General features: G+C 41.8%; 1 protein-coding gene across 10 annotated transcripts in view; it reads right to left on the bottom strand.

Moving 5' to 3' along the window:
• Nucleotides 1-26,915, bottom strand: part of DOCK9 (dedicator of cytokinesis 9) — a 307,165-nt gene that overhangs the window by 183,870 nt on the left and 96,380 nt on the right. For all 10 annotated transcript variants that reach the window (XM_075918762.2, XM_075918765.2, XM_075918764.2 and 7 more), the window contains exons 2-5: nt 14,411-14,527; nt 7,940-8,029; nt 5,464-5,546; nt 1,254-1,323 (exon numbers count right to left, since the gene is read on the bottom strand). In XM_075918762.2, coding sequence (XP_075774877.2) covers nt 1,254-1,323; nt 5,464-5,546; nt 7,940-8,029; nt 14,411-14,527 — 360 coding nt within the window. The remainder of the gene's footprint in view (nt 1-1,253; nt 1,324-5,463; nt 5,547-7,939; nt 8,030-14,410; nt 14,528-26,915) is intronic.

Here is a 26,915-nt window from a genome sequence, read left to right as displayed (position 1 = left end):
AGGAAGGCAGCAATGGAGCAAGTCATGTGTGAGGGCACAGGGGCATGAGGGGAATGAGGGTAGTGAAGGGGTGGGCATCAGGGAAAAAGAGGGCAAAGGGGGCAGGAGCAGTGGGAAGGGGGAGGCACCAGGAGGGTGCAGGGGTAAGGGAAGGTGCAGGTGCCAGGAGATTCTGGGGGTGAAGCAGAAGGGCAGACACCTGCAAGGGAGGGACCAGCACCAGAGGAGAGAGGCAGAACAGGTGTGTAGAGTGAGAGCAAAAAGGTTTTCTGTACTGTTAATAAATAAAATAAAATAAATTTTAAAAATATTTTTTTTATTTCATTTCATCTTTATCTCATCCTTTTCTAATTTCTATTTTTTGTGTATGTTTTATAATGTAAGTAAAATATTAGTACAGTAGTACATGTATTTAATTTACAAACAAACAAACCAATATTGGGGGGGGGTGTGCTCAAACTTTTTTACTGATAGGGGTGCGCGATCAAAAAAGTTTGGTGACCACTGCTCTATACTGCTGCTTTTTGCCAACATAGTGTGGGCCGGCAAAATGCAGCAGCCATTTTTATGCAAATTAGGCACGGGATATTTAAATTCCTGCCTCATTTGCAATGTCCACCTGCCTACGCTGCATCCCTCTGCCAACAGAGGGATGCAGTCTAGACATACCCATACAGACTTGCATGAATGCAAATAGTGTGAATTAAGAACAGTTTAGTTATTTTGGTGCAAGTTTGTTCGTATGTAAACCAGACACCTCCAAGACAAACCTAGTCTCTCTGCTATCAGAATTTATCCTACTTAGATGTGGCAGACATTGGGAACACATAACTAGTTAAAAACCAGCATCCAGTGCACTTTCAGGCAATGTCTAGACAACAAAGATAAATCTAATTTACTTCCGAAAGAGGCTTTTCCGAAATTTGGCCCGTCTACACAGGGCCAAATTTCAGAAAAAAAACCCTCTTGCAGAACATCCCTTCTTCCTCGTAAAACAAGGTTTACAGAGATACTGACAAAATGTTTTTTTGGAACTTTTCCAACTTTTTTTGGAACAGCGGACCCATTCCTTGGTGGTTTGCTGGAAAAGCTCTGCAGTCTAGACATGCCCACAGATTTCTACTTTCAAACCTTATTTAAAGTCTAAAAGTGAGCCTATAAATCTCTATTTTTTTTACTCCATATCAAAATTGAAGTAATTCTTTCAAATGAAATAATGTTACAGAATAGAAGGAAATAGATTGTATGCTTACCTCATCTTTATCTGCTTCTTCATCAACTTCATACACATGAACAGGAAGTTTCTCTGATTTGGTCCCTTTACTAAAGTGGGGAAAAAAACCCTTCTTAATACTCTGATAATTCAGTATTCAACCTTTTACAATTATTCTGAAAGGAAAATATAAATCACATTATTATTAGGTGGTAATATGTGCTTCTTGGTGGAACAAAATTCACCGAAGCCATTTTCCACAGTTGCATTTTCTCCTTTATGCACAGATTTCATATTGGTATGGGGAGAATTGCCCTTGGATTGAGTGTTTGCCTCCTGCTGTGCCATAATTTGAGGAGAGGCTAAAGAGACTGGGACTTTTCAGTTTAGAAAAGAGGAGACTGAAGGGGGATATGATAGAGGTCTATAAAATCATGAGTGGTGTGGAGAGGGCAGATAAAGAAAAGTTATTTATTAGTTCCCATAATAGAATAACTAGAGGACACCAAATGAAATTAATGGGTAGCAGGTTTAAAACTAATAAAAGGAAGTTCTTCTTCACACAGCGTGTTGTCAACCTGTGGAACTCCTTGCCAGAGGAAGCGGTGAAGGTTAGGACTATAATAGAGTTTAAAGAGAAGCTGGATAAATTCATGGAGGTTAGGTCCATAAAAGGCTATTAGCCAGGGGATAAAATGGTGTCCTTGGCCTCTGTTTGTCAGAGGCTGGAGAGGGATGGCAGGGGACAAATCGCTTGATCATTGTCTTCGGTCCACCCTCTCTGGGGCACCTGGTGCTGGCCACTGTCGGTAGACAGGATACTGGGCTAGATGGACCTTTGGTCTGACCCAGTACGGCCGTTCTTATGTTATGTAATTTTCCCTTCTATTCCACTATGTGTTTGAAACAGGGATTTAGAACAAGCTATAAGTCATTAACTTTCAGATACTGTATCTGCAATTTAATTCCTGAATGTACGTTATAATGATTAATCATGTTGTTTTTCATTTGGATCAAGCAAGAACCATATTTGAGTTTCCACAAGTTCCAGTATGTTTATTGCAACTTTGGAGGCAATTACAGTCTTTGCTGGATGGTGGTAGATGATGTTTATTCAGTTGTTAGGGTCAGGACAATAGGTGGGGAGGAGCATAGTGTAACAGATATGCATGCAGTATTTGTAAGGACCATGTTGTATTAAGTTTATGAATGTTTTATGTACCATCGTGGGCCAGATACTGTCTATAACTCAATGGGGGGGGGGGGAGGTTACTATATCTCCTCCAGGAATTAAAATCAGTGGAGGTGATTACTAGGATCCCAAGATCTAGAAAAGTACCAGTGCCTAGGTTGGTTTCCAGATACTGATTTCATGCAGTCCCAGAGGAGTGGCAAGAGACAAGTGAACTTCATTTATAATCATTATAAAGACTGAATTAAACAGATTCTGTGATTTAGTCAGACAGCCTTATGTGGGCCCCCTCAGTGAACTGTGAGATGGAAGTGCAGCCAAAAATTTCTGTAGGGAATGGACATACGTCACTGCCCATAGAGAGGTAAAGGCTAAAGGCTAGAAATCTGAACATCATTCCTAGAGCAGACAATGGAGGTCAAAGTACAGTTACTCCAAAACTGGTGCATATTTTCCAAAATAGTTAGAGTCCATGTATAACTGGGACTAAGATTGTGGGAGACTGCCTAGGTCTGTCTCAGTGAGAACTCCAACCCTCTCTGAGACCCTATGCTTCAAAGGTTACATTATTTCTCATTCTTCATTTACTTATTTAATAAAAAAAAGCATATAACACTGCAAGCTCTGCACCATCCTTCATTTGAACTGCCTTTTTGGGAATCTTAAAGAGAAAACATGTAAGAAACATTCAACATCTTAAAGACTTTAAAGATTGGAGGCCTTCAAACAGAAATTATCAATCAATATTAATTACATTTGAGATTACTAGGGGGATGCACCCTGTGTGCTACACTCACCAACCACCCTCTACAAGTATGCTTTTAGAGGGGGGAGGAGAATGAGAAAAAAAGAACTTGGGCTATGTCTAGACTAAGCTGAAGTTTCAGAAGAGGATATGCAAATTCCTGCGCATCTCGCCTTCGAAAGTCAAAGTAGTCAGGATGAGGTTTTTTCGGCAGTCCCTCTCCCCTTTTTTGAAAAGCCACTCTCTCAAAAATTGAGATTTACGTGGCTTTTCAAAAGGGGGGGGTGTGCCAAAAAAACCCGCGTCCCAACTATTTTCACTTTCAACAGCTCCACTTTTTAAAGCGAGATTGGAAGAAGACATCCTCTTTCAAAAACTTCAGCATAGTCTAGACATACCCTTGTAGTCCAGAAAGGACCTAGAGTTGGGGAGATGGATAAATCAATACAGTATCATTTGTCCAGAGGCATACATTTTTAAATTATTTCTTAATTTAAAAAAAAAAAAAAAAGACTCTCAGCAAGATTCGCCTTTGTATTTTCAAAGAAAACATTCAAAATGTAAACCAATTGAGTACTTAGCAAAACACCTAGTAGACCCTTGTTGCCAACAAATCAAAAAGCATCTACTAGGGAGCTGAATCCCTTTATTCATTTGTAGATGTTAACTTTAGGTTTGAATAGCAATATTTTAACTGTAAATATTCAGTGATTTTACTGATAACTTAGAGGGAACATTCAGTTCACATGCCTTTGCACTGTTTTTATCTGCAGCAATGGATAGTGGGAAAGAGGTAGGAAATGGCAAAGGTGGCAGTTGGAGGATGTCAGGGTTGCAGAGGTAGGAGAACCACCAATTCAAGCCCCACAAAATGAAAATAAAACTTTGAAGTAGGGATGGTAATGGGTAACTGGTTACCAGGATAAGCATTACAGTTAATAGGAGATGCTTGCCAGACAACAGTTAACCAGTACTCAGGGAGCAAACAATCACGCCCCGCCCCCCCACCCTCACCACTACACGCACACACAATCTGCAGGCATGGGCTGGCGCCAGCAGCCCTACAAGCGGCTAGAAGCAGCTGGGCTAGAGGAGCCCTTGCCCACCAGGGGCTCCAGCCCCTTCGCCCACCCATGTTCAATCAGTTAATCGGCTAAACTTAAGGTTTAACAAGTTAATTCATTAAATGGGATTTTATGTCCTTACATTAAAGTATATCCACCTGTGCCCAGAAAAATCTAAGGAAAAGAAGATCCTTTCATCAATGCCAAGAATAACTCTCAGATGACAGAAAACTGAGTGTACCTCCAGATATCTTCCTATTTGTCAAAACTTCCTTGACAACTTCTCAAACTTACTGGTAGTTTTGCCAATCCAAAAATTCTGTGGCATGCTGAAGATACTGGCTCAGCAAAAAGTATGCAGCAAAAGTAGTATTGTACAAGTTTTTTAACCATTTTAATAATTAACGTATACAAAACACCTCAATTTTTATCTACTTAAAGCAACACGTTTCTCAAATAATTCAGCACTGGACCACTTCAGAAAATACTACAGAGTTTAGGACCCGTTTACAAAAAAAAATTATTATTCTAATACGAAGTTGACAAGCACATGGCTTGAAACATCTGTGAGGCTCTCCACAGGCAATTTCAGGAAGAGGAATTCATATCCTATAAAACGTGTACCTACCACAAACACAGAAAAGACAAAATCCTACTTTCAAAAAAGCAATGCCTGTCTTTCATTAATACTTCTTCTCATGCAGACTTAAAAAAAAAAAGCCAACAAAAGATGTTTTGAAGTACTCTGTCTTCTTATATTGCAATACAAGTTTTAAATAACTGAATTCATTCTCAATTGAAATCATGTGTATAATTTTTTTATTATTTTATTTATTTTTGTGGGGTGACAAACTTGTGGAAAGTTACTGAAGCTGCCATCAATGTTGAAAAGTCTGAATATTGGCATAGTAGCTTAAAACAACTCTTACCATACTTTAATTATCAGTTTTATTTTCACATTATCAATAATCCAATTTTTTTCCTCTCATTATCCCACAATTACAAAGGCAGCTTTATTATGATCATTTTTCAGATAACATTTCAACAGCTTATTTCCTCCAGGGCTAAAAAAATTAAGCAATATGAATTCCACCTTGAAAACCTCAGGCTACTAAATACTGCTATGCTAGATTATAGGTTCTATATTTTTCAATAATTTACTTTTTATTGGTCCATTACTTCATTTATATATATATATAAGTTTTCCTGCAACTTCAAAATCTGTAATAATATCAGATAATTTACTTACTTTGGAAGCTGTCGAAACTCTCCTGAGTAATCTTCATATTTATAATTAACAACATGCCAGTCAGAGTTGTAGGTTTTGATGCACTATTTGAATGGAAATAAATGTCACAATACACCAAACAAACAAGTTTAAATGAAAGCACTCCCTAAATACAGGTAATGGTCCTACTACTAAAATGCACATTTATTCTATGAATGATAGATTTGTTTCTTTTGTTAAATATTATCTTACCATTATGGTGAATGTTCAGATTGAGAAGCTCAACAAATAAATAAATTATATATATATACACACACACACACACACACACACACACACACACACACACACACACACACACACATACATACAGAAAGAGAGACGTGTGTGTCCGTCAAGCGTGCAATTCCCCTTTGAAACGCAGCAGCTGACCCTGGGCTCCATGCAGTGCTGCCCCTTTAAGGCACCACAGTATCACTTCAAAGGGGCTTTGCAATGACGAGCCGGGGATCAGCTAGGCACTCCAACTGATCCCCGGCTCTGCTTGCACTGCCCCTCTGAAGTGCCGGAGCAGCATTTCAAAGAGGCAGCGCAGCATTAATGCATTAATTTTTTGTAAAGCTGTCATCCTTTCCTGTGTTAATCGCAGGCGTTAAACGCAGGTCAATTGACAGGCCTAATTTTTATTCAATTTTTTAATAAATAAATAAATAAATAAATACAATCAAATGAACTAGTGGCTCATAGTAAATGCTAAAAACATATGGAACTTATAAATACAGAAAATGATAAACTAGCCATCTGAAATAAAATCTCCTCCAAGTTCATGAGGAAAAAAAGAAGCTAAATGAAGGTAGAAACAATATGATAAAATGTCTTTAGTATATTTAGCCAAAAAAAAATACATATTACCAAAATAGAAAGTTCAACTTAGTACTTTCTATCCTGGAAGAACTAAAATCTAAAGTTAAGACTAAGTATTCAATTTTATATTTTTAACCCAACTACAAGAATATTTTGAATCTGAACTGCATGCTTGCAGCTGTTGAAAAGCAATTATGTCATTCTGTTCTGGACTAGATCACAGGAAGTATCATTTTACTCCACCCATGTTGCTTTAACTACAGACTAATTTATTCTGGCTTTAGCAGAAGTAGTATAAAAAACTTCCAAGTATGTTGCAAGACAATATCATACAACACCTGAAATTTAAACATCATATGAATACATGCATAAATGTACTCCATCATATTTCCAATGCATTTGTAAACATACTTTGTAAAGTACCAAGACAATATTTACTAGGCAATAATTATTTCAGTGTGCATAAATTCGATGTTTCATTAAACCTCTTGATTTAACTCATGCACAACCCCCTCCCCCGCCACTGCCAAATATACAGTGACACTCCATACCCAAGTCTCATTTGCAAAGCATAAAAGATATTAAGACATCCAAAATACTCAGACCCGGGGGGGGGGAGGGGAAGGGGGCGGAGAGAGAGAACAAAAAGTTTTCATAAGGCTTGTCTGTGCCCTGAACTTGTTCCTGAAACAGTATAATCAATGACAATTTTACTATGCCATGATTACTTGAAAACTAGTCTTGCCAGTGGTAAATAAAGTTTCTTCTAGTCAACATCAGCAACAAAGTGAAATTAACCAGACTCTAGTCAACTCCACAGTTAGTTCCCAATATTATTCTGAAGCAGTGACACTAACCAGAACCCTAAGCATTTCACTTTACCCAGGCCAGGATAACTATAAGAAGCTATACAGGAGTGAGATAGAAGGGAAGAAGGGAAATGCCCCCCAACAATCCCAAAAATCCAAGAGAGAGATAGGGTAAGAAGTTTCCGATTTCTACTAGCCACAGCTGATACGAAAAATGAACACATCACAATGTAAGTGGGGCTGGGGTTATGTGGGCTTGCTGAAGGAGGACAACTCTGTAAAGGAATAGAACAGGGGAGGGGCTTGGAGATTCCTATGATTGGTACAGCAGAGAGCCAAACCATCCTCTCCTGTTCTCATAGCCTACCTCAGCCCTCCTATGACCGGGTGGATGTTAACGTACAAGCCATAGTTTGACTGGAGAATCTGGATGGAAATGAAGAGGGGCTGATGGAAGCACTGACTAACTATTTCAATAAACATGGATTTGCCTGCACTGTACATTTTATTTGCTGGATAGTCCCAGACATTATATAAAGTTTCAACCGGATTAAAATTGGTTATCAAGTGCTTCCTGTCCTTTCCGGATATCCAGACAATTGCTACCATGTAGCTAGGACATCACCGTTCATTTCCACCAGCTAAGAGAGGAATCACTAGGTTTCTACCTTCAATCCCACCTGGGGACTTCTGCCTTCTTTTATTAATTAGATGCCAATAAGCATCCAGTAATTTTTTTTTAGCACTGATTAATTTAATGTACAAAAGCAAGTAGGCAATCTGTGAACTTTAGTTATACACATTTGCACACAAATAAACATTACCTCAGTCACAAACAAGCTTTGAGCTTCCTTTTCTGCATTTTCAGGAACAGTAGAACATATATATCGACCCTGACGTTTCAATAATGCTGTCTGTTAATGACAAAAAATCGTTTGAGAATTTCAGTCAAATAAATAGCAAGTAAAATGTAGTGAAATCCAGTGCCAGTTACTGTGAATAGTACTGATAAAATGAGTTGAAGCACAGGGATAAGATTCCCTGAACAATATGTGCTCCTTTATACCAAATGTGCTCAAGTACTGAAATTGATGATAATATTGATATTTCAAGTACTGTCTTTGGGAATCTGACTTAGTACCCATTAAGACAAATGGGGCACTTAATGCCTCAATCTTTTTGGGGGGGTGAGGGTTGTGCAAATGCACAAACATGTTTACACATGACTTTTTTGAGGATCCCTTTAATGAAGAGCAATTTTTTGTTTTTTATTTAGCTACTTAATGTTAATGGCTAAGTGTGGATAGGAAATGATTATAACGTACATTATTCAGTTACAATAGCAATCTGCAGTCTGAACATGAAGTGCGTTTCTTTTTTTGTTTGTGGTTTTACTGGATTGGTTTATGTTTTGATTTTAAAAGAAATTAAGCAGCCTAATGCAAAGAAAATCCACTGAAACTGTCCCATTTGCCTCTGTTAGTTTTTGATCAGTCCAATAGTTTCTCACGTATAACAGATTATCAGATTTTCAGTAGTTTAAAGGAGAATAAATATACTGTGTAGATGGTACAGATGGACTGATACGACTATTACAAAGTCTGTCCTTAAAAAAAAAAAGTTTCCAAACAACTCAAAATACCTTCTAATTTGTGGGCGAAGAGGAAAGAATGTGTATTTTATACTCACGTGGCACTACTAGGCTTATACAATAGCCATATCAGATCAGACCAGTAGTCTACCTAGCCCACAACTACTGCCAGAAGACAAGGCAGATGTCAGATGCTTCAGAGGGAATGAACAGAACATAGTCATTATCAAATGACCCCCAGTCACAGCTTCTGATAGTCAGAGGTTTAGAGTCACTCAGAGCACGAAGTTGTGTCACTGCACATCTTGGACAACAGCCACTGATGGATGTATCCTCCATATATTTATCTAATTCTTTTTTGGACCCCAATTATGCTTTTGGCATTATCCATTGGCAACCATTTCTCCAGGTTGACTGTGCGTTGTATGACAAAGTACTTCCTCAAGCTGGTTTTAAACCTCCTTCCTATTAATTCCATTGTTATGCAAAAGGACAAATAACACTTCCGTTTCTACCTCCAGACCATTTATGATTTTATAGACCACCATTATATCCCTCTTAAGTCATTCTGTTTCTAAGATGAACAGTCCGAGTCTTTTAATTTCTCCTCACATGAGGGATGTTAAATATTGTGTAACTGAATAATCATGTAACTGCACCAAATATTATTGGTTACATGATTATTCGATAGTCCCCAACTGTTTTCCCTCTAACATTTTCTATCCTTGGACGGGTTGAATTTTCTTATGTAAACCACCAATCTTGAGTAGTGTAAGAAGGTGCACCACTAGTACAAATAAAAAATATATTTTAAACAGTTCATGGGTGTGGAAGAAAATATATTAAAACAAGGGATAATTAATAAGCAGCAATGCTTATGATATTTGATATGAAACCAAATAAAGAACATTAACAACCCCATTGGAGTACATTTATCATCATCATCCTTCCTAAACTCATGCTAGTAAACACACCAAAATGCATGTTACCCACACACAACTCAGCTTTAAGATGGAAAACAAATATATGAGTCAACTAGAAATAGTCATGCTCTCCTTGCAAATACCAATACAATATTTACTGACACTGGAAAGGAGAGTAAAAGGCATTCACTAAGGCTTATACAGTTTCTCTGGGAAATGTTTAGGATCCATGCTATACAAGAACAAGTGAAACAGAGGCCTGTAAAACTAGATAAAAATTCTCCTAGTTAGAAACTTTCACCTTGTGTGTCCCCCCAACTCAAACTGCAGACGCCCCAGAACAAATTAACACATGGTTTCAGGATTTGTAGACAAATGCATGTTTCAAAGAGCTTGCAAATTAAGGTTTCATTCTACAAAAACACTAGCATCACACCTAGTATTCTCTACTTCTGACTCATAAGAGACAGAACTCTACTACACAGCAAAGATCTGCCCTTAATGTAACACCACAATATACTATGTATTAATTAGTAACACAGGATTTAAAAAAAATCATTAAGATCAAAGTTTTAGGTATCTGCAACACTCCAAAAAAATTCTGTTCATCTTTTTCATTCTGACCTTAAAACCATTAGCACCTATGTGGCCCGAGCTCTCCATGGACAGAGGCTACACCAGCATCTCACACCCTCCCCTGCCCTCCTCCCCCCTACCCCTGACAGAGGCAGCAGTGGGCCAGTGCTCATAGGGAGCCAGCTTTTAAAACAGCTCCCTCCGCCCTGCCCTGCCCCCCCCCCCCACCCTCAAGTACCAGCTCCTGCCTACCTCCCTCCCTGTCTCTGTTGGAGAGAAAAAGGGGGGCAGGTAGCTCCACCAGATCCAGTGCTTATGGGGAACTGACTTAAAAGCCTGGTTTCCCCCCCCCCCCCCCCCCCCGGGCACCAGCTCCTGCCTCTCCCCTCTGCTGCCTCTGCATCAGAAATTCATGTAGTCGATAGGATTAACTGTAAGCCCAGGCTAATCGGTTACTCACGTAGTCGACTACATGTTGACATCCCTACCTCTCATGGAAGCTGTAACATACCCTTAATTTTTGTTGTCTATGTACTTTTTCCAATTCTAATGTATTGTTTTAGATATCAAGTGATGTGATATGATGTATAAGCTTCACAATGGGGAACCAAGGGTTAAAGGGAACTCTGGCCCCAAAAGACCCTGAAATTATACCTGTTGGGCATGTTCACAAAGCTCAAAAGAGAGCGGCCCAAGCCAGTCATTGCAGACAGAGCAAGGGACCAGTCCTATACGGTTTGCTTTTACAGATAGGCTGCAGGCGCCCTACTCGTCTCAACCAGACCCCACTTTGGCAGACAGACACCAAGGGGCCCCATGGGGACTGGAAACAGCAGGCTGTAACTACTGGAAAGAGCCTCCAGATATCTGCCAGGGGGGTGCCCTACACTTTGATGGGTCCTTAAACAACCTCTGCTGTGACACCAGAGGGGCAGAGACTGTGGTAAGAAGCAACTCAGGGAACAGGCTTGGCAGGTGTCCACCCCAGGACACATATATGACTGCCAGTAACAGGGCCCTGGATCAGAAACCAGTAAAGCAAGTGGGTCTGGGTTCCCCTACTGCCAGCCCTACAGACTTTCACCGCTGGGTGGCGACACTGGACTCAGACACAACGCATCACATCAACAGGTGACCAGAACTGCACGTAGTATTTAAGCTGAGAGAATATCATGGATTTATATAGTGCCATTATATTTTCTGTCTTATCTATCCTTTTCCTAATGGTTCCTAATATTGATAGTTTAACTATCACTGCACTGAGATTTTTCAGAGAACTATCCATATTGCCTCCAAGATCTTTCTTGAGTAGCAACAGCAAATTTAGACTCGCTCATTTTGTTATTATAGTTGTGATTATGTTCCTCAAAGTGCTTTATTTGGTACTGATCAACATTGAACTTCATCTGCTATTTTCTTGCTCAGTTACCTGATTTTGGAAGATCCTTTGTAATTCTTTGCAGTCAGTTTTAGACTTAATTATCCCAAATTATGTTGTACTGTCTGCAAACCTTGCCACCTTGCTGTTAGCCATATTTATAAATATGTTAAACACTAGTCTCATTACCAGTCCTCAGGGAACTCCACTATCCATCTCTCCCCAATGTAAAAACAGACAATTTATTCCTACCCTTTGTTTCCCATTTTTTAACCAGCTACTGATCCATGAGAGGCCTTTCAATCTCTTTGCATTAGGGTTTTTAGTGAGGGACCTTGTCCAAGGCTTTTGAGAAGTCCAGGAATACTATATGCAGGGTACTATATGTACCCTTGCACATATTTCCTGACTCACCGAAGGAAGTCTGATAGATAGATGAGGCATGATTTCCATTCAAAAATCCATGCTGACTCTTCCCCAACATATCCAATTCATCCACATCTGATCATTCTGTTCTTTACTATAGTTTCAACCAATTTGCCTGCTACTGAAGTTCTGTTAACCAGCCTATAATAGCCAGAGATTGCCTCTGGAAGCTCTTAAAAATTAGTGCTACATTAGCTATCCTCCAGCCATTTGGTACAGAGGTTGATTTAAGCAGTAGTTTACATACCACTGTTAATTATATTTGAGTTTTCAGAATATTCTCCATAACTGGTATAGTGACTTCTTACTGTTCAATTTATCCCAACTTTTCCCTACTGACACATCGATCTGGGTTATTCTTCAGATATATTACAGAAAAAGAATGGGTCAGGTATGGGAATCTCTCTTGCATCATTCTGCAGTGAAGACCGATGCAGAGAATTCATTCACTATCTTCAAGCAGTAAATATTATCAAGGAAATTAAAAGTATACAATCATATTACAAAAAGTAAATGGAAGGTGAACTCAGCAACTATCCTGTAAGGGATTAAGTGAAGTATTTTTGTAGCCTGAGAGCCAACACTTAAAAATCCAACCAGCATGGAGCTACTTCAGCAGATGGCATAAATACACAATTAAAATCAATTTATGGTGTAGAATAATGCTTATTTTATGACCAACTTTCAGACTGTTGCCCTGAGCAATATGGCTGCAATTTTTCATGAAAATTCTAATTTCAAAAATTACTCCATTTTCAACTCCAATTTTACTTGGAGATCAACAATCAGAAAGCTTTGACTATTAGTGCTGAACCACAGACAGTGGACCTGAAATAAGTGCAGAGGACTGGGCTTTATGACCTCTCAAGAGCTCTTCCAGTCCTACAATTCTATGATTTCATTTTTCTCCTCTAGTTCAGTATTTCTCAAAGTGGTCCGTGAGCCCTCTCTGAGAAAGCTAACACGGAGCCGCTCGGGTGTGTTTACTTACCAGCTTCACAGCCACAGATCCTCGTGGCTTGCACTGGCTGTGGTTTGCCGTTTGCAACCAAAGTGGAGTCATGAGAAGCAGTGAGACCCAGGTTGCTGCTTCTCGCAGCTCCCCTTGGCTGCAAATGGCTGCGAGGTTCCGTGCCTGCAGAGACGGTAAACACACACACACACACACACACACACACACACACACACCGGAGCAGCCCAGTAACAACTTTCTCAGAGTAGGTTCGCAGACCACTATGAGAAACACTGCTGTAGTTATATATGTAGGATTGCCAGGTGTCCAGTTTTGAACAGGACAGTCCAGTATTTGAGCTTTCTGTTCAGGAAACAAATTGAGCAAATATAAATGTCTGGTATTTTCTAAATAAGATGTAATGTAGATTGTGATGTCATGTCAAGTGTGTCCAGTACTTTTGTTGAAGCCATCTGGCAACCCTATATATATATCTGTGTGTATCTAAAGGAAAAAAAATTAGCGGTAAAGCATTATTTATACATAGATCTCTGTAGTGCTTTTCTCTGTTCAGTGCTCAACTTACTCTTTTTGCAAGAGCGATCCGATCGATTGATAGATAGATGTCAGAGGTGACTGGCTGGGGTGACCCGGAGAGCCATCCGTTCATTACGTGACCCACTCCCCCAGCCTAGGAGAAGGCCTAGACAACCCCCTTCCATCTCCAGGTCCTGTCTCTCCCCACCCCTGTTCTGCCCCTAATCAAGGTGGCCCAGAGAACCACTAGGACAAGTGCCAGCAGCAGCAGAGGGAAGCTGAGCAACATGGTCACAGCTGTTTTGTTTCCTCATGCCCCCTCCCTTGCAGCGGCGTGGTCAGGAGAGCAAAGTAGCTGGGGCTATCTTGCTCCACTTCCTCCGGGGGCTGCCAGTAAATGTGGTGGGAGTGGGGGGGGGAGCATGACCCCACCTGTGGGAGTCAGACCCCCCTTCCCTCCCAGCACTAATTCCCTTGCCAGCTGTTGACCATCCCCTCCTGCGCACGGTATATGGGGGCATGCCACCCCACGTCACCCCCTGAATTTTTTTTGGGTCCAATGGATAGCACCTAATCCAGCAAGTGCATGAAAAAAACCTGAAGGTATGTAAAAAAAGTTTTAGAAAATATAAGGGGTGCCACTTTCTGACCAGTTGCACTGCAAATGGGAAGCAAGTTGGCTGTGTTGAGGAACCTCTTATACCCTGAAAGAATAGTGGAGTTGTCAATATTTCTTAAGTCTGCACTAAAAAAATATCCAAACATATTGCATTAATATGCAAAAACTCAGATAACAGAAAGATCCTTAGTTCTTTAAGTTCATTACCATATTTACTGTAGTAGATAAATGCAAAACCATTATCTCTATAACATTACTAATAAAATTTAGTGAAACTGAAGTTAAATAATTACCTGGAAGTCATCATAAGGGAAAAGTAGCATCTCACGTAACGCATCATTTAAAATTTGTGTTTTCTTTTGAACAATGACATTTTCATAGTCTATTGGCTCAATTAGTTTTGGTTTTGCCTAGAAAAATGAATAGAAAAGACATTTTTAAGTACATTGCAAAAAAACTACAATCATGTACTCATTGATCAGTCTAAAATTGCTTTATAAAAAGCTACTTCACACACAGCTGATTTCAGCTATTATTATACACATTTGCAGCATTCAAAAATAGAAATTTATTTTAAAATTCACCTTACACAATACAGTTCAACTGTAATGACTTACAGCCATACATAAACATGCTGATTTGTGTAAGAAATAAGACACAAAAGAAAAGTAAGGGAGGACAAACTGGAGATTAAGGAAATACACATTGTGGCAAAACTCATTTAAGATAAGTTTTCATTGAAGAGATCACCTGGGCTTTTACCCAGATGTTGCCCCTAACCTATCTTCCCATCACATACAAAAACTTCATACCTGGATTTGGTTGTGCTTTAAACCTGATCTAGATGGCACCTCTGGTTGGTATAGGACTGAGCGTGGATTGTGCTTTAACCTATCTGCTTTGTAATGTAGACACAGTCTAATCAGCCTGGATGGCAAGGTTCCTTCAATGTAATCCCACATACACCGATGTCTCTCTTCTGCACTAGAAGACTCTTTCTGGTTTACATGCAGCAGTTCAGCATTTAAACCCTACATTACATGAGACCTGCTACTGAACTTTAACAGTACTTGATCAGTAATGCAATCTGAGAATTCATCCTCCCAGTGCAAGGTTAGATGACCAGATGACGACTCCTCCAAGGTTTTGATGGGCCTCTGAATAAGGTAAGCTACAGCTCAAAAGCTGAACATATTTACCTGAAATCAAACCATCAGCGAATCCTTGGATGGATTATGTAATGAATTTGCTACCTAGGAACACTTCCACACTTCCCATAAACAGCAACAATGTTCTCCTACATACACTCATAAAAATTCATAGAGCAACCCAGTTCAGAACTCTGTAAAGAGACCGGGGATATCCCATCAGAAGTCCTAAAATTTTGCATGGATAAGTAAAGCATCAGTATGGTCACAGAAAGACAGATATGGCACAAGTAGGAGTTTGCAGTAGGGATGTGATATCCCGGCATCAATCACCCAGATTAATGTTGCAGTGAAGACATCCCTTTAGATTAGAATCACCTGTAACTTTAGGGAGACACATGCAGTTTTTGCCAATTTCACAGGTTTGATTACAGCTAAAGCCACTCTGCATAGTAATATTACAATATATCTATTATAGAGAATCTACCATGAGAGTTTTGTTTTAGAAAGAAAGTTAGTATTAAACATGACCATTAAGTGTTTATAATTGCAGGCTTGCCCATATGGAGAAACTGACTAGTACACTTATAGCAAAATACCCATTCTGCTATAAATATACTCACAAGACACATATCCTCAGCCCATGTGGACACTACACTAGAATAAACTAACTTTTACTCCAGAATAGAGCATTCATGCAAGAGTTTTATGCCCATATAGATAACTATAGCTATTCCAATCAATTTCCAAATGTAGTCAAATGATTATCGCTGAACATGAAGGTAGCTAATCTGTTCATCAATCATAGCAATAGTTATCTTAAAGGTAATAAGTTTATGTTTATTTTTTCTTTCAAAAATTAAGCAGTTTAGTCAAATTTTGACAATAGATCCCTGGAGGGCTTTAATCAGGAAAGGTTACCAACATTCACATACTTAGATTATAAATTACTTAGAAGTTACTCCAGATAGTCTAATATATATCACATGGTAACATTTCTTGTAAGTGAATATTGGAGGGAGTTCAAAAGGACAGCAAAATGATAAATTTGGAAAATAAGACTCCTCAAGAGAGATTACATGAATTGGGTATGCTTAGTCAACAGAAAAAGAAAAAAAAACTATTTAAAACACATTGGAAGGATGATACAGAAAGAAAAAGATAATTATCATTTGTTATTTGTATAGCACAGCATGCTCTAGTTCAACAAGACCAGAATAGTAAAGGAATGCACATGCAAAGGGATGTGTTCATTAAAAATTAGGAAAACATTTTAACTATTACATATGATAACTTAGGTTATAAAGTAGGGGTGGGTAGCCCTCAGTTTGCCTGGATCCGGCCTCCAAAGCTCAGGGCACCCTCATCATTGGGGAGCCAATGCTGGCAACTGTGGAAAGTCATTACCCCATCCTACCCAAAGAGAGGACGGGGTGCACTTGTCCCATGACAATAACTAACCTTAAGTTTGGCATTTCCAAATTTTCAGTCTTTGACTTTGCAACTTAAATAGTGTTCTTTTAATGTAATGAAATTTCCTAGGTGTGTTTTAAACTTATTTTCTCTTAAAACAAGCATACACTCACCAATATATATGATCAGACAGATTTGAAACATGAACTTTCATAACCACAGCACACTTGATTGCTACCACTGAGCTATGCTAGTTAGCAGCAACAGAATGCAAAACTAAATTCTTCAGTGTTTCCAGCTTCTATTTGCCAAAAGAGGGAAACTGATGCTGGGGTGGATTAATTGCCGATTACCTGTTCTGTTCATTCCCTAGGTCTGTTGAGTGGTGCACCTAGCCCAGGTAGACTATCTTCTGACTGTGGCCAATGCAAGGTGCACCACTGGTCAGACCTAGGGTTGCCAGATGGTTTCCCCAAAAATACCACACTATGCTTAACACTGAATGGGAACTTTATTATAAACAATCAATGGTCTATATCATATATTTTGACTACATGAACCTCTCCCCATCTCCCCAGCCACTCCTCCCCCGCCTCCGACAGGCTTCCACATGCAACCAACTGAGAGCTTGCAGCACCAACTGCGCCCCTGCCTCCCCAGCCACTCCCCCCGCCCAGCTTCTGCAAGCAGCCAGCTGAGGGCTACCAGTGAGCGCCTCCCAGCGCTGATTACAGACACGCCTCCCCAGCCACTTCCACCTCCCCCGCCAAGCTTCCACACTCAACCAGCTAAGCTGAGGGCTCCCAGCACAGATTGCGGCCCCACTTCCATAGACATTCTCCCCCACTCCTGCCAGGCTAAATAGGGCACCCAGCCAGAAAAGCAGAAAATACTGGACACTTCACATATCCGGTATTTTCTGCATTTTTTTTATTGGACAGAGGGTGGAAAAAATGGACTGTCCGGTTGAATACCAGACACCTGGCAACCCTAGTCAGACCCAAAATGGCTATTACATTCTTATATTAATGGCAACATTCCTACTTCCTATACAGAACTGGGGGGAGGGGGAGCTTTCCTGCCCTGCATCATGCTTCTAGGGGGTGGGAATAAGTGCTTCTTTCTTATACAAGCAAGACAAGGGAATCAAGAGAAGGGAATGCACCATTTTATAACAATTTCTTTCTCAGCAAAAACTGAATGAAATCTCAAGGTATGAAGAAAAACAAATCACTTCTCTAGCTAAGGAATTTCCCTTGCTGATATCAAAACTTGCTGAAAAATAGCAGACATGTGAGAATATCCCAGAGAAAAGAACAAAACTAGTTTTACAATGTGAAGTGTTGGGGGAAACTACATACAAAACCAGGGCCCCTATAATAAGAACAATTCAACAATGGGAGAAGAGAACAGAGTACAATTACTTCCAATAGAAATATTCAAGAATGGACTATACATCTAAAGAAATTTCAAGAAAGGATTATACACCCATCTATTACAGATTTCTTAGAAATAATAAAACAAATCCTCATAAGTAAATGGGTGAGTTACATTAGTCAGCATTTCCCTTCATGTTCCAATTATTTCATTAATACTTCTATACAAAAAAAGTTTAGATAAAAACAATTATTTGCTAGTTTTTTGGTTCTAAGTACATTGATGGAACAGACATTAGAAAGTATTATAAATGTCTTCTCATAAGAGAGGAATCCTATATTCTAGAGCAAGGGTGGGGAACCCAAGGCCCAGGAGCCGGGTGCAGTCCTCGCCTTTTCTGGATCCGGTCCCCATGGTTAAGGACTCCCCCTCAGAATTGGGGAGCCCGCACTGGCACTCCAGGCCCACCCCTCCGCTGTTTCTTTGTGGGGCTGGAGCACACAATCTACTAGCCTGGGCCCACCTAGGCTCGCGTGTGCAAGGGGAACGTGGGGAGTGTCTTTCTCCTTCTCGGTGGGGGGCTACATCAGTGAGGATTTGTTGTTTGTTTTGGTTTTTGAATCTCACCTGTGTGCAGCCCCCGACTGATTTTTCTGTGGGTCAGCAGCCCCCCGACCCAAAAAAAGTTCCCCACCCCTGTTCTAGAGCATGACTGGTGGGTTAAAAATGCCCACAAAGGCCACAGAAGAAGCTGAAGCTCAGAATTTTGATGCTCAAACTGCTCCCATACTTAGCACCTGGGAGCTATATCTCAGAGCTTCAACTTTAAAAAGCTGCATACAGGGGAGAGATTTCTTAACTAGAAGATTACTGATATGAGATGACATTTGTGTTAACTTTAAATCTTCCAATCTGTCTCACAAAAGGAATTCTCTCATCAGGAAACTCAAAGAAGTAAAAAGCAGTCCACTTGGATAAAAAAAGCAAACATTTACCTTACGTGTACAGTCACCTGAAGCAGCTGAAAAGACAGTTCTTCATACCTTCTTTGAGATCTGTTGCCTATGCCCATTTAGTATTTGAGGTGCATGCTTGCCACATGCACCAGTGTCACAAGTCTTTCCCCTAGCAGCATCCATAGGTGAGCAGCTCTGGCAACCCCTGGAATTGCATTGCCATGGCTCGGAATAAGGGGTGTTGCATGCTCCTCCCACCCTCAGTTCCTTCTTGCCAGGAACTCCAACAGTAGTGAAGGAGGATGGATTGTGGAATGGACAAGAGCCACACACCTTGAAGATCTGTCTTTCTTCTCGGAATGATTGCTCATTTTCATTCTACTATGGGTGACTCCAAGCAGTACCCACAGAGGTGGATAAGAGTTTGTCTCAGACTGCAGCACAGCCCTGCTGAACAGCACATTATCACTACCCTGCTGCATGACGGGATAATGGGCCATGAATGTGTGGATCAAAGACCACATCACAATTCCACAGATGTTCTGGATCGGTACATATACCAGGAAGGTCACTGACATCTGTGCTCTGGTTGAATGGGCCCACATGATCTGCCCTTCATCCTGTCAGCTGTAGCAATGAAAAGCTGAGATGACTTGTGCAACAGCTTAGTGCAGGGATGGCCAATCTGTGGCTCTCGAGCCACATGCGGGTCTTTGCTTAAAGAAATGCTGCTCTTGGTAGTTCTGAGCTGTGTGCCTGGACTGCTCATAGCCAGCTGCTCTGCGCACGCACCCCTGTGCCTAGAGGGAGAAGCATATTGAGGCGGCATCTCCGGGACCCAGGCATTGGGTTAGAACGGGGGGAGGAGGGAGGTGCCCGATTGGGTTACAGAGGTGAATGGCTGGGGATGCCTGGCTCTTGGGGGAGAGCAGGGGCATTGGGTTAGAGCGGGGAGCTGAAGGTGCCTGGCTCTGGGGGGAGAGGAAGGGAATAGGGTTGAGGGGGCTGAAGCACCTTAAACTCAAAGTCTTTATGGATGTAGAATAAGGCAGACAACACAGATATATTTAAATTCCAGGGCAAAAAAAGAATCAACATGAACCTGGTTTATACTGTGTTTCTTTAAAGAAAATTTAAAGGCTATTGTTTGCCAGCCTGAAGCAATTATTCTGAGATATGAGTCTCTCCCTTCTTGTTTTTGAACCTCTCATATTTGCAGTCTGGAACAGACCTGAATTTTTAAACTTAAAAAACAACTAATAATCTGATAGCACTTTAAAGACTAACAAAACATGTAGATGGTATCATGAGCTTTTGTGGGCACAGCCCACTTATTCAGATGACTAGAGTGTTGGATGTCCAGAACTAAAATAAATAAGGAATAAAGGAGGGCGGAGGAAAAAATGGGATGGGGGAAATAAGAGGTGGCAGTGGGTATAAAAATATCAAAGGGAAAGCCAAGCTGGAACGTAACAGGAAAAACAAATAGGCTATAAGCACCTGAAGACTGGATAGTCAAAAGAGGCAGATAAGAACCATGGTAGGCAATTAGAGAGGAAGATTACTAACACCAGATACTATACAGACAAAGAATCACGGCACCTTCATTGTTTGGTAGGTTGATAATGTCCCAACCATCCGGTATCTTTATTTAATCTAAAAATTTAGCATGATTAAATTTTAGAACTATAAAAAAGCCATAATCGTCATAAGTAAAAAAAAAATTTTTAAAAATGTGGGAACCATATCAGAGATCAACAAGCTGGAGTGAAACAGGCACTTCAAATTGTGCTAAATTTACTTCTCAGCTTAGTTTAATTTTAAAAAACTCACACGACGTAATAGGGCAGTACTGTTACATTTAAAATACATGGTGGGGGTGCTTTTTCTAAAAAGTATAAGAATATTACTGTATTTTACTGTATTTTAAAGGTTTTTTTTTTTAATTTGATGTGTGCCATGTCAAGTTCTCTGAAGATCTATGGACTGGCTGTGAATTTTTTAAGTGACTAGAGACTTTTTTTTAATTGGTTTTTGTCCAAAATGTCCTGTAATGTTATTTTTATCACTACATTTTGTGTACTATTTGGCTAAGATCACATAAACATGTGCTTCAAACGCAGCACTTGCTGAAAGCCATGGGTTAGGTTGGAAACCCCTTGGCATCATGTCGACCCATATCAGTACCCTGATGCACGGATCTTCTCAACCCAAAGGTGAAAGCCAGGCCCTGCCTGCATGCTCCGCGGCGTTCTTTTCAAATTATGTCTATCTATTGATATATATATATATATAAATAAAATAAATATAATACGTGGCTCTTCACAAACTAACCACCGCTATTTTGGCGCTTCGTCTCTAACTGGTTGGCTACCCCTGGCTTAGTGCATTAAAAATAAATAAATAAAGGAGATATTCCTATCTCCTAGAACTGGAAGGGACTGTGAACGGTCATTGAATCCAGATCCCTGCCTTCACAAGAGAACCATGTACCATCCCTGACAGATTTGCCCCTGATCCCTAAATGGCCCCCTCAAGGATTGAGCTCACAACCCTGGGTTTAGCAGGCCAATGCTCAAAGCACTGAGCTATCCCTCCTCCCCATTCCAGGTAAAAGGCCAAAGTCTGCCTAATGTCCAGGCATGCAGCCTCCTCTGTTCCTCCATCTTGTGCAGTTTGGTCCTAGTTCAAGTGAAATGAGATCATCATCATCATCATCAGGTGGAAGGCCAAAGTAGTACTGTTGATGAACCTTGACGAAGAAAGCAGTGTACAGGGGTTCCGAAGTTAAAGCTCAGATTTCCAAAACCCAATCTCATGAACATCACGGTGACTAGAAACATCACCAGGACAAATATGAGAGAGAATCTATCTAGTAGCTCAAATGGAAGCCCCATGAGCCGAAAGAAGATTAAAGTTGAGATCCCACTGACGAATAGGGTACCCACATCTACAGACAGAGGTATTCAAGACTCTGCAGAAACCACACCATGATGTCATGATAAAATATTGTCTGCCTGTGGGTCGGTCCATGAAAAGATGGCTGCAAAATGCACCTTAATGAAAGAGTATGCCAGGCTTTGGCAACAGAGTTATTGCAAGTAATCATGAACTGACTATACTGGAGTATGTTATGAAGAGACTGCCCACTGGGAGATCTTGCTCATTTGTTTGGTATGTCAGCCTCGTGGAAGGTTTTCTACTACCTAGCAAGAACTGCTGGACCTCCTTTGACCAGGTGCACTCTCTTTCTCTTAGCACTGAAACATCCATGTCCTGAGGTGAGGGATGCAAGGTAGGGATGGAGGAGCTGGTCCTCGTCCTGCAACACCAGGTCTGATCCAATGACCACTTGTGATTAGAAGGGAAATCCCTTCTGAGGTGATCTGCAAAGGTGTTGCTGATTCTCAGAAAGTAAGTCACCTCTAAGTGGATATTGTAGCAAATGTAGAAATTCCAGAGGACGAGTGTGTTCTGCCTTTTCTGTTTTATATAAAACATTGAGGTCATGTTGTCCATGAGGACTCTCACCACTCTGGCTTGTGAGGTTTTCTTTCTTCATGTGTCAGGCAGATGCACCACTCTAAGCTCCTTGATGCTGATCTGCAATCTTGCTTCTTCCGGGGTTCATAAACCCTGGGTTTGGAGGTTGCGATGGCGCATGACCCAGCCCAGGTCTGAGGATTCATAGAAGAGCTCAACAGTGGTGCTCAGGCAGAGAATGGGACTCCCTCCATGATGTTCTCCAGCATGGTTCACCGCTGCAAGTGGTAAGATCGTGTGAGGGAATCATGATCACCTTTTCAAGTGGACCCTAGATTTTTGACAGCCACTGCTAGCGTGGCCACACATGGAGTCTGGCATGGCGGATGACATAGGTCACAAGACGTGCAAGCAGAACCTTGCCATCATCAGAGGATACATCCACCAGGACCTGGAATCTGTCTAGAGGAAGGAACATCCAGGCGCAGGTCAAGTATTTCCCCAATGAAGTCTACACTTTCAACTGATACTAATTTTTTTTTTTTTTTTTTTTTTGTGATTGACTAAGAGACCCAGTGATTCGCATGTGTGTAAAAACAGCATTGGATCAGTCATTTCCTTATCTAAGAAAAAATGAGCACCAAGTTTGAAAGAAAACCATGCAACATTTGTTATACATGTACTGCATATTAAGTTTTTAACATTACCTGGAATATGAATATTTCAAATACATATTGACATATTTAATGATCTGGATGAGGGGATGGATTGCACCCTCAGCAAGTTTGCGGATGACACTAAGCGAGAGGAAGAGGTAGACACGCTGGAGGGCAGAGATAGGGTCCCAGAGTGACCTGGACAGATTAGAGGATTGGGCCACAAGAAATCTGATGAGGTTCAACAAGGACAAGTGTAGAGTCCTGCACTTGGGACGGAAGAATCCCAAGCATAGTTACAAGCTGGGGACCAACTGGTTAAGTAGTACTTCTGCAGAAAAGGACCTGGGGGTTACAGTGGATGAGAAGCTAGATATGAGTCAACAGTGTGCCCTTGTAGCCAAGAAGGCTAATGGCATATTAGGTTGCATTAAGAGGAGCATTACCAGCAGATCCAGAGATGTCATCATTCCCCTTTATTCGGCTTTGGTGAGGCCGCATCTGGAGTAGTGTGTCCAGTTCTGGGCCCCCCACTACAAAAAGGATGTGGACGCATTGGAGAGGGTCCAGCGGAGGGCAACCAAAATGATTAGGGGGCTGGAGCATATGACTTATGAGGAGAGGCTGAGGGACTTGGGTCTGTTTAGTCTGCAGACGTGAAGAGTGAGGGGGGATTTGATAGCAGCCTTCAACTTCCTGAAGGGAGGTTCCAAAGAGGATGGAGAGAGGCTGTTCTCAGTAGTGACAGATGGCAGAACAAGGAGCAATGGTCTCAAGTTGTGGTGGGAGAGGTCCAGGTTGGATATTAGGAAAAACTATTTCACTAGGAGGGTGGTGAAGCACTGGAATGGGTTACCTAGGGAAGTAGTGGAGTCTCCATCCCTAGAGGTGTTTAAGACTCAGCTTGACAAAGCCCTGGCCAAGTTGATTTAGTTAGAATTGGTCCTGCCTAGAGCAGGGGGCTGGACTTGATGACCTTCTGAGGTCTCTTCCAGTTCTATGATTCTATGATTCTAAAGGAAGGAAAGAAAACTTCTTTCATCTAAACTAATGTGATCAGCACACTCTCTATGAAGGTTGATGGACCAATCAATCAAGGCAATATATGCTAACTTACAAGATTCCTTTCTTATGTTTCCTTACAGTACACTCACAGCTGGGGATGCAAGTCCCAGATCACGTAGATCTATCTGCCTCTAAATTACTGTACTAGACACCCTAAATACCTGCTTAGATCCTGGGAGTACATTCTTCTTGCTTGCACATGGCTGATGTGGCAATGCTACTGTTTTAGAATTCTAGCTCAATGGCAACTAACGCAGGTATGCCTACTCATGCCAAGAATCACACTCACACATCCAAAAATAGACATAGCATAAGTCTTTTAAGTGTTTTGCAAAAGAATTAAAGATTTAAAATACTACACCAAAAAAACCAAGATTAGATAACAAAATGTTAGTTAACACAAATGTGTCAAACTCGAAAGTGACCAAATCATGATTTATCGTTGAAATGGTCATACTTCACCTTCTTGAGCTACACTATCACTGATAATATAGCTATTTAAACCAAATTTTTAAGTCCACACTTCACATAGTCTACCTCCACAGTGAAATAGAAAATATAAAAATGAGTGTTTTCTAAAAGCAGTATTCAGTTGTCTTCTAAACCAATATAATTAAAAAGGGTTACATTAAAAGACACTAGGGGGAAGTGTCCCCTGCTCACTACACTTGCCAGCCCCAGCTTGTGCCATCCCCAGCTCTTCACGCAGCCCCCATCCCAGCCCCCAAGCCAACCCCAGCTCTTTACTCACTCTGGGTCCCAAGCCCACCAGACTCAGGGGGAGAAAAAGGGGGAGAGTTGGGGCCCAGAGCTCCATAGCTTAAAGCCCACCACCTCCTTTGATTCCTATCCCCACTTCCAACCTCCATTCCTACATTCCCCATCCCCCTGCGTCCATTCCTACACTCACCCATCCCTTTCCCAACACTGACTATTCCTACCCCCACCTCCTTCCTCCGTTCCTACACCCCCATCATAACCTAACCTCTTCCCCCACACATTGCTCATCCCCCTGCCTCCATTCTTAGATCCTCCTGACCCCCACCATCCCTCTTTACTGCACCACTCAACCCAAATACATCCTATTTTCCTTCGTCCCTCCCTACACACACCCTGCCCCTCCTATGAACAAGCAACCTAACCAGCAAGGAAACAGCATCAGTGGGTGGGGAGCTGCTCCAAACACCTCACCCTGTGCTTGCCAGGTTCAAAAGGGGGACGGGAGTCTGTGAGGGGGCAGGACAGAGTTTGAGGACATCAATGATGGAAAGAGGGCTGGGGGGGCCCCATACAGTGAAGGGGGGGGTCTCTAGGCACCATCATGAAAAGGTAGGTGCCCCCTCCCCAACCAGGTTGGCAGCTGCTCCAAACACTGCTCCCACAAGGGGGAGGGAGGAGAAAGATGAACAGCTCCTGCTCCCCTGCCCACAAGGGGGGAGGCTATGGAGCTCCAACCACACCAGAACACTGGGGAAGGAGAGAGGAGGCAGGGCAGCTGAGGGAGGAGCTGTGGGATGCAGAGTCATGTCATGATGTCACACTGATTAGTGGATTTTATGGCCCCTTTAGGCTCTAGGGTGGGGACAAAAATGAGGGGTTCAGTGCGCTGGACAGGGTTGCTAGTGATTGAGATAGCAACAGGGTACAGGATCCAGGAGGGAGGTGGGGCGGGGTGCAAAAAGGGGTGAGTGTGCAAGATCTGAGTAGGATGTAGGACGTAGGGATGGAGCAGGAACAAGGAAGGTGCAGTATGTGGCCAGGAAAGAAGGTACAAAAAGGGGATGATAGGTTTTAAGTGGGAGGGAAGTGACAGGATTGGGGTGGGGTCTGGACATGAGGGGAAAACTTTACCTGGCTTCATGCTCCTTTGCAACAATGGCTGCAGTCATGAGATCCCGGCCGCCCCAGAGGGAAGTCCTGTTGCCACAGCCATGAGGTCCCGGAGGCCGAAGACACCACTGCCACGGCCACATGATCCGGGACCACCCCCAAAGGTGCCACAGCCATATGGCTTGGACTGGCCCCTGAGGCACCGCAGCCACAAAGCCCCAGGGTGCTCCCAAGGCAGCCCAGTGCCGTCCCTGGAGGTGCCGCTACTGTGGCCAGGCAGCCCAGGCCAGCCCAGAGGCAGTGCTACTGCAACCACTGGGGCCTAGGCCCGTTCCTGGAGGTGCCATGGCCAGTGGAAGCAGCTCCTTGGGAGCCTGCCCTGTTGAGGAGCCTCAGCCCCAGCACTACCTCCTCTTCGGCAGCATTGTGGGAAGTGGAGGGGCGGGGCTGAGATCCTTCCCCCCCCAGCGGGGTCCGTAATTAGGGAGCGGGGCCCGTAATTCCCTTGCTGGCCAGATCAAAGCCCAAGGCAGGCCAGATCCAGCCTGCTGCGAGGCTTTTGCCCATCCCACTATAGGGTAAAAGCAAGCAAATGACATTTTTCATGGCCATGAATTTGATACTTGTAACAGGTCTTTTACTTGATAAAGTGAAATATCTCAGGATTGAGGGGGGAGGGGCAGGAATTAAAGCTGACCATGGAAAAAATTTCTACAGGAAATAAAATTGGTAGAGTTCTTCTACTAGAGTCCACATGACTTCTGAACTGCACCTAAAAAGTCTGGCTTGGTAGCATACTGATACAAAAAGTAAGAGTAAATTCATAACGAGTTATAGAACAAAATACATATACAATTGTAAAGAGATTTT

This window comes from Pelodiscus sinensis, chromosome 1 (genome assembly GCF_052426305.1).
Source record: "Pelodiscus sinensis isolate ZL-2025 chromosome 1, ASM5242630v1, whole genome shotgun sequence".
NCBI lineage: Eukaryota > Metazoa > Chordata > Testudines > Trionychidae > Pelodiscus > Pelodiscus sinensis.
This window is presented reverse-complemented; position numbering and strand designations above follow the sequence as displayed.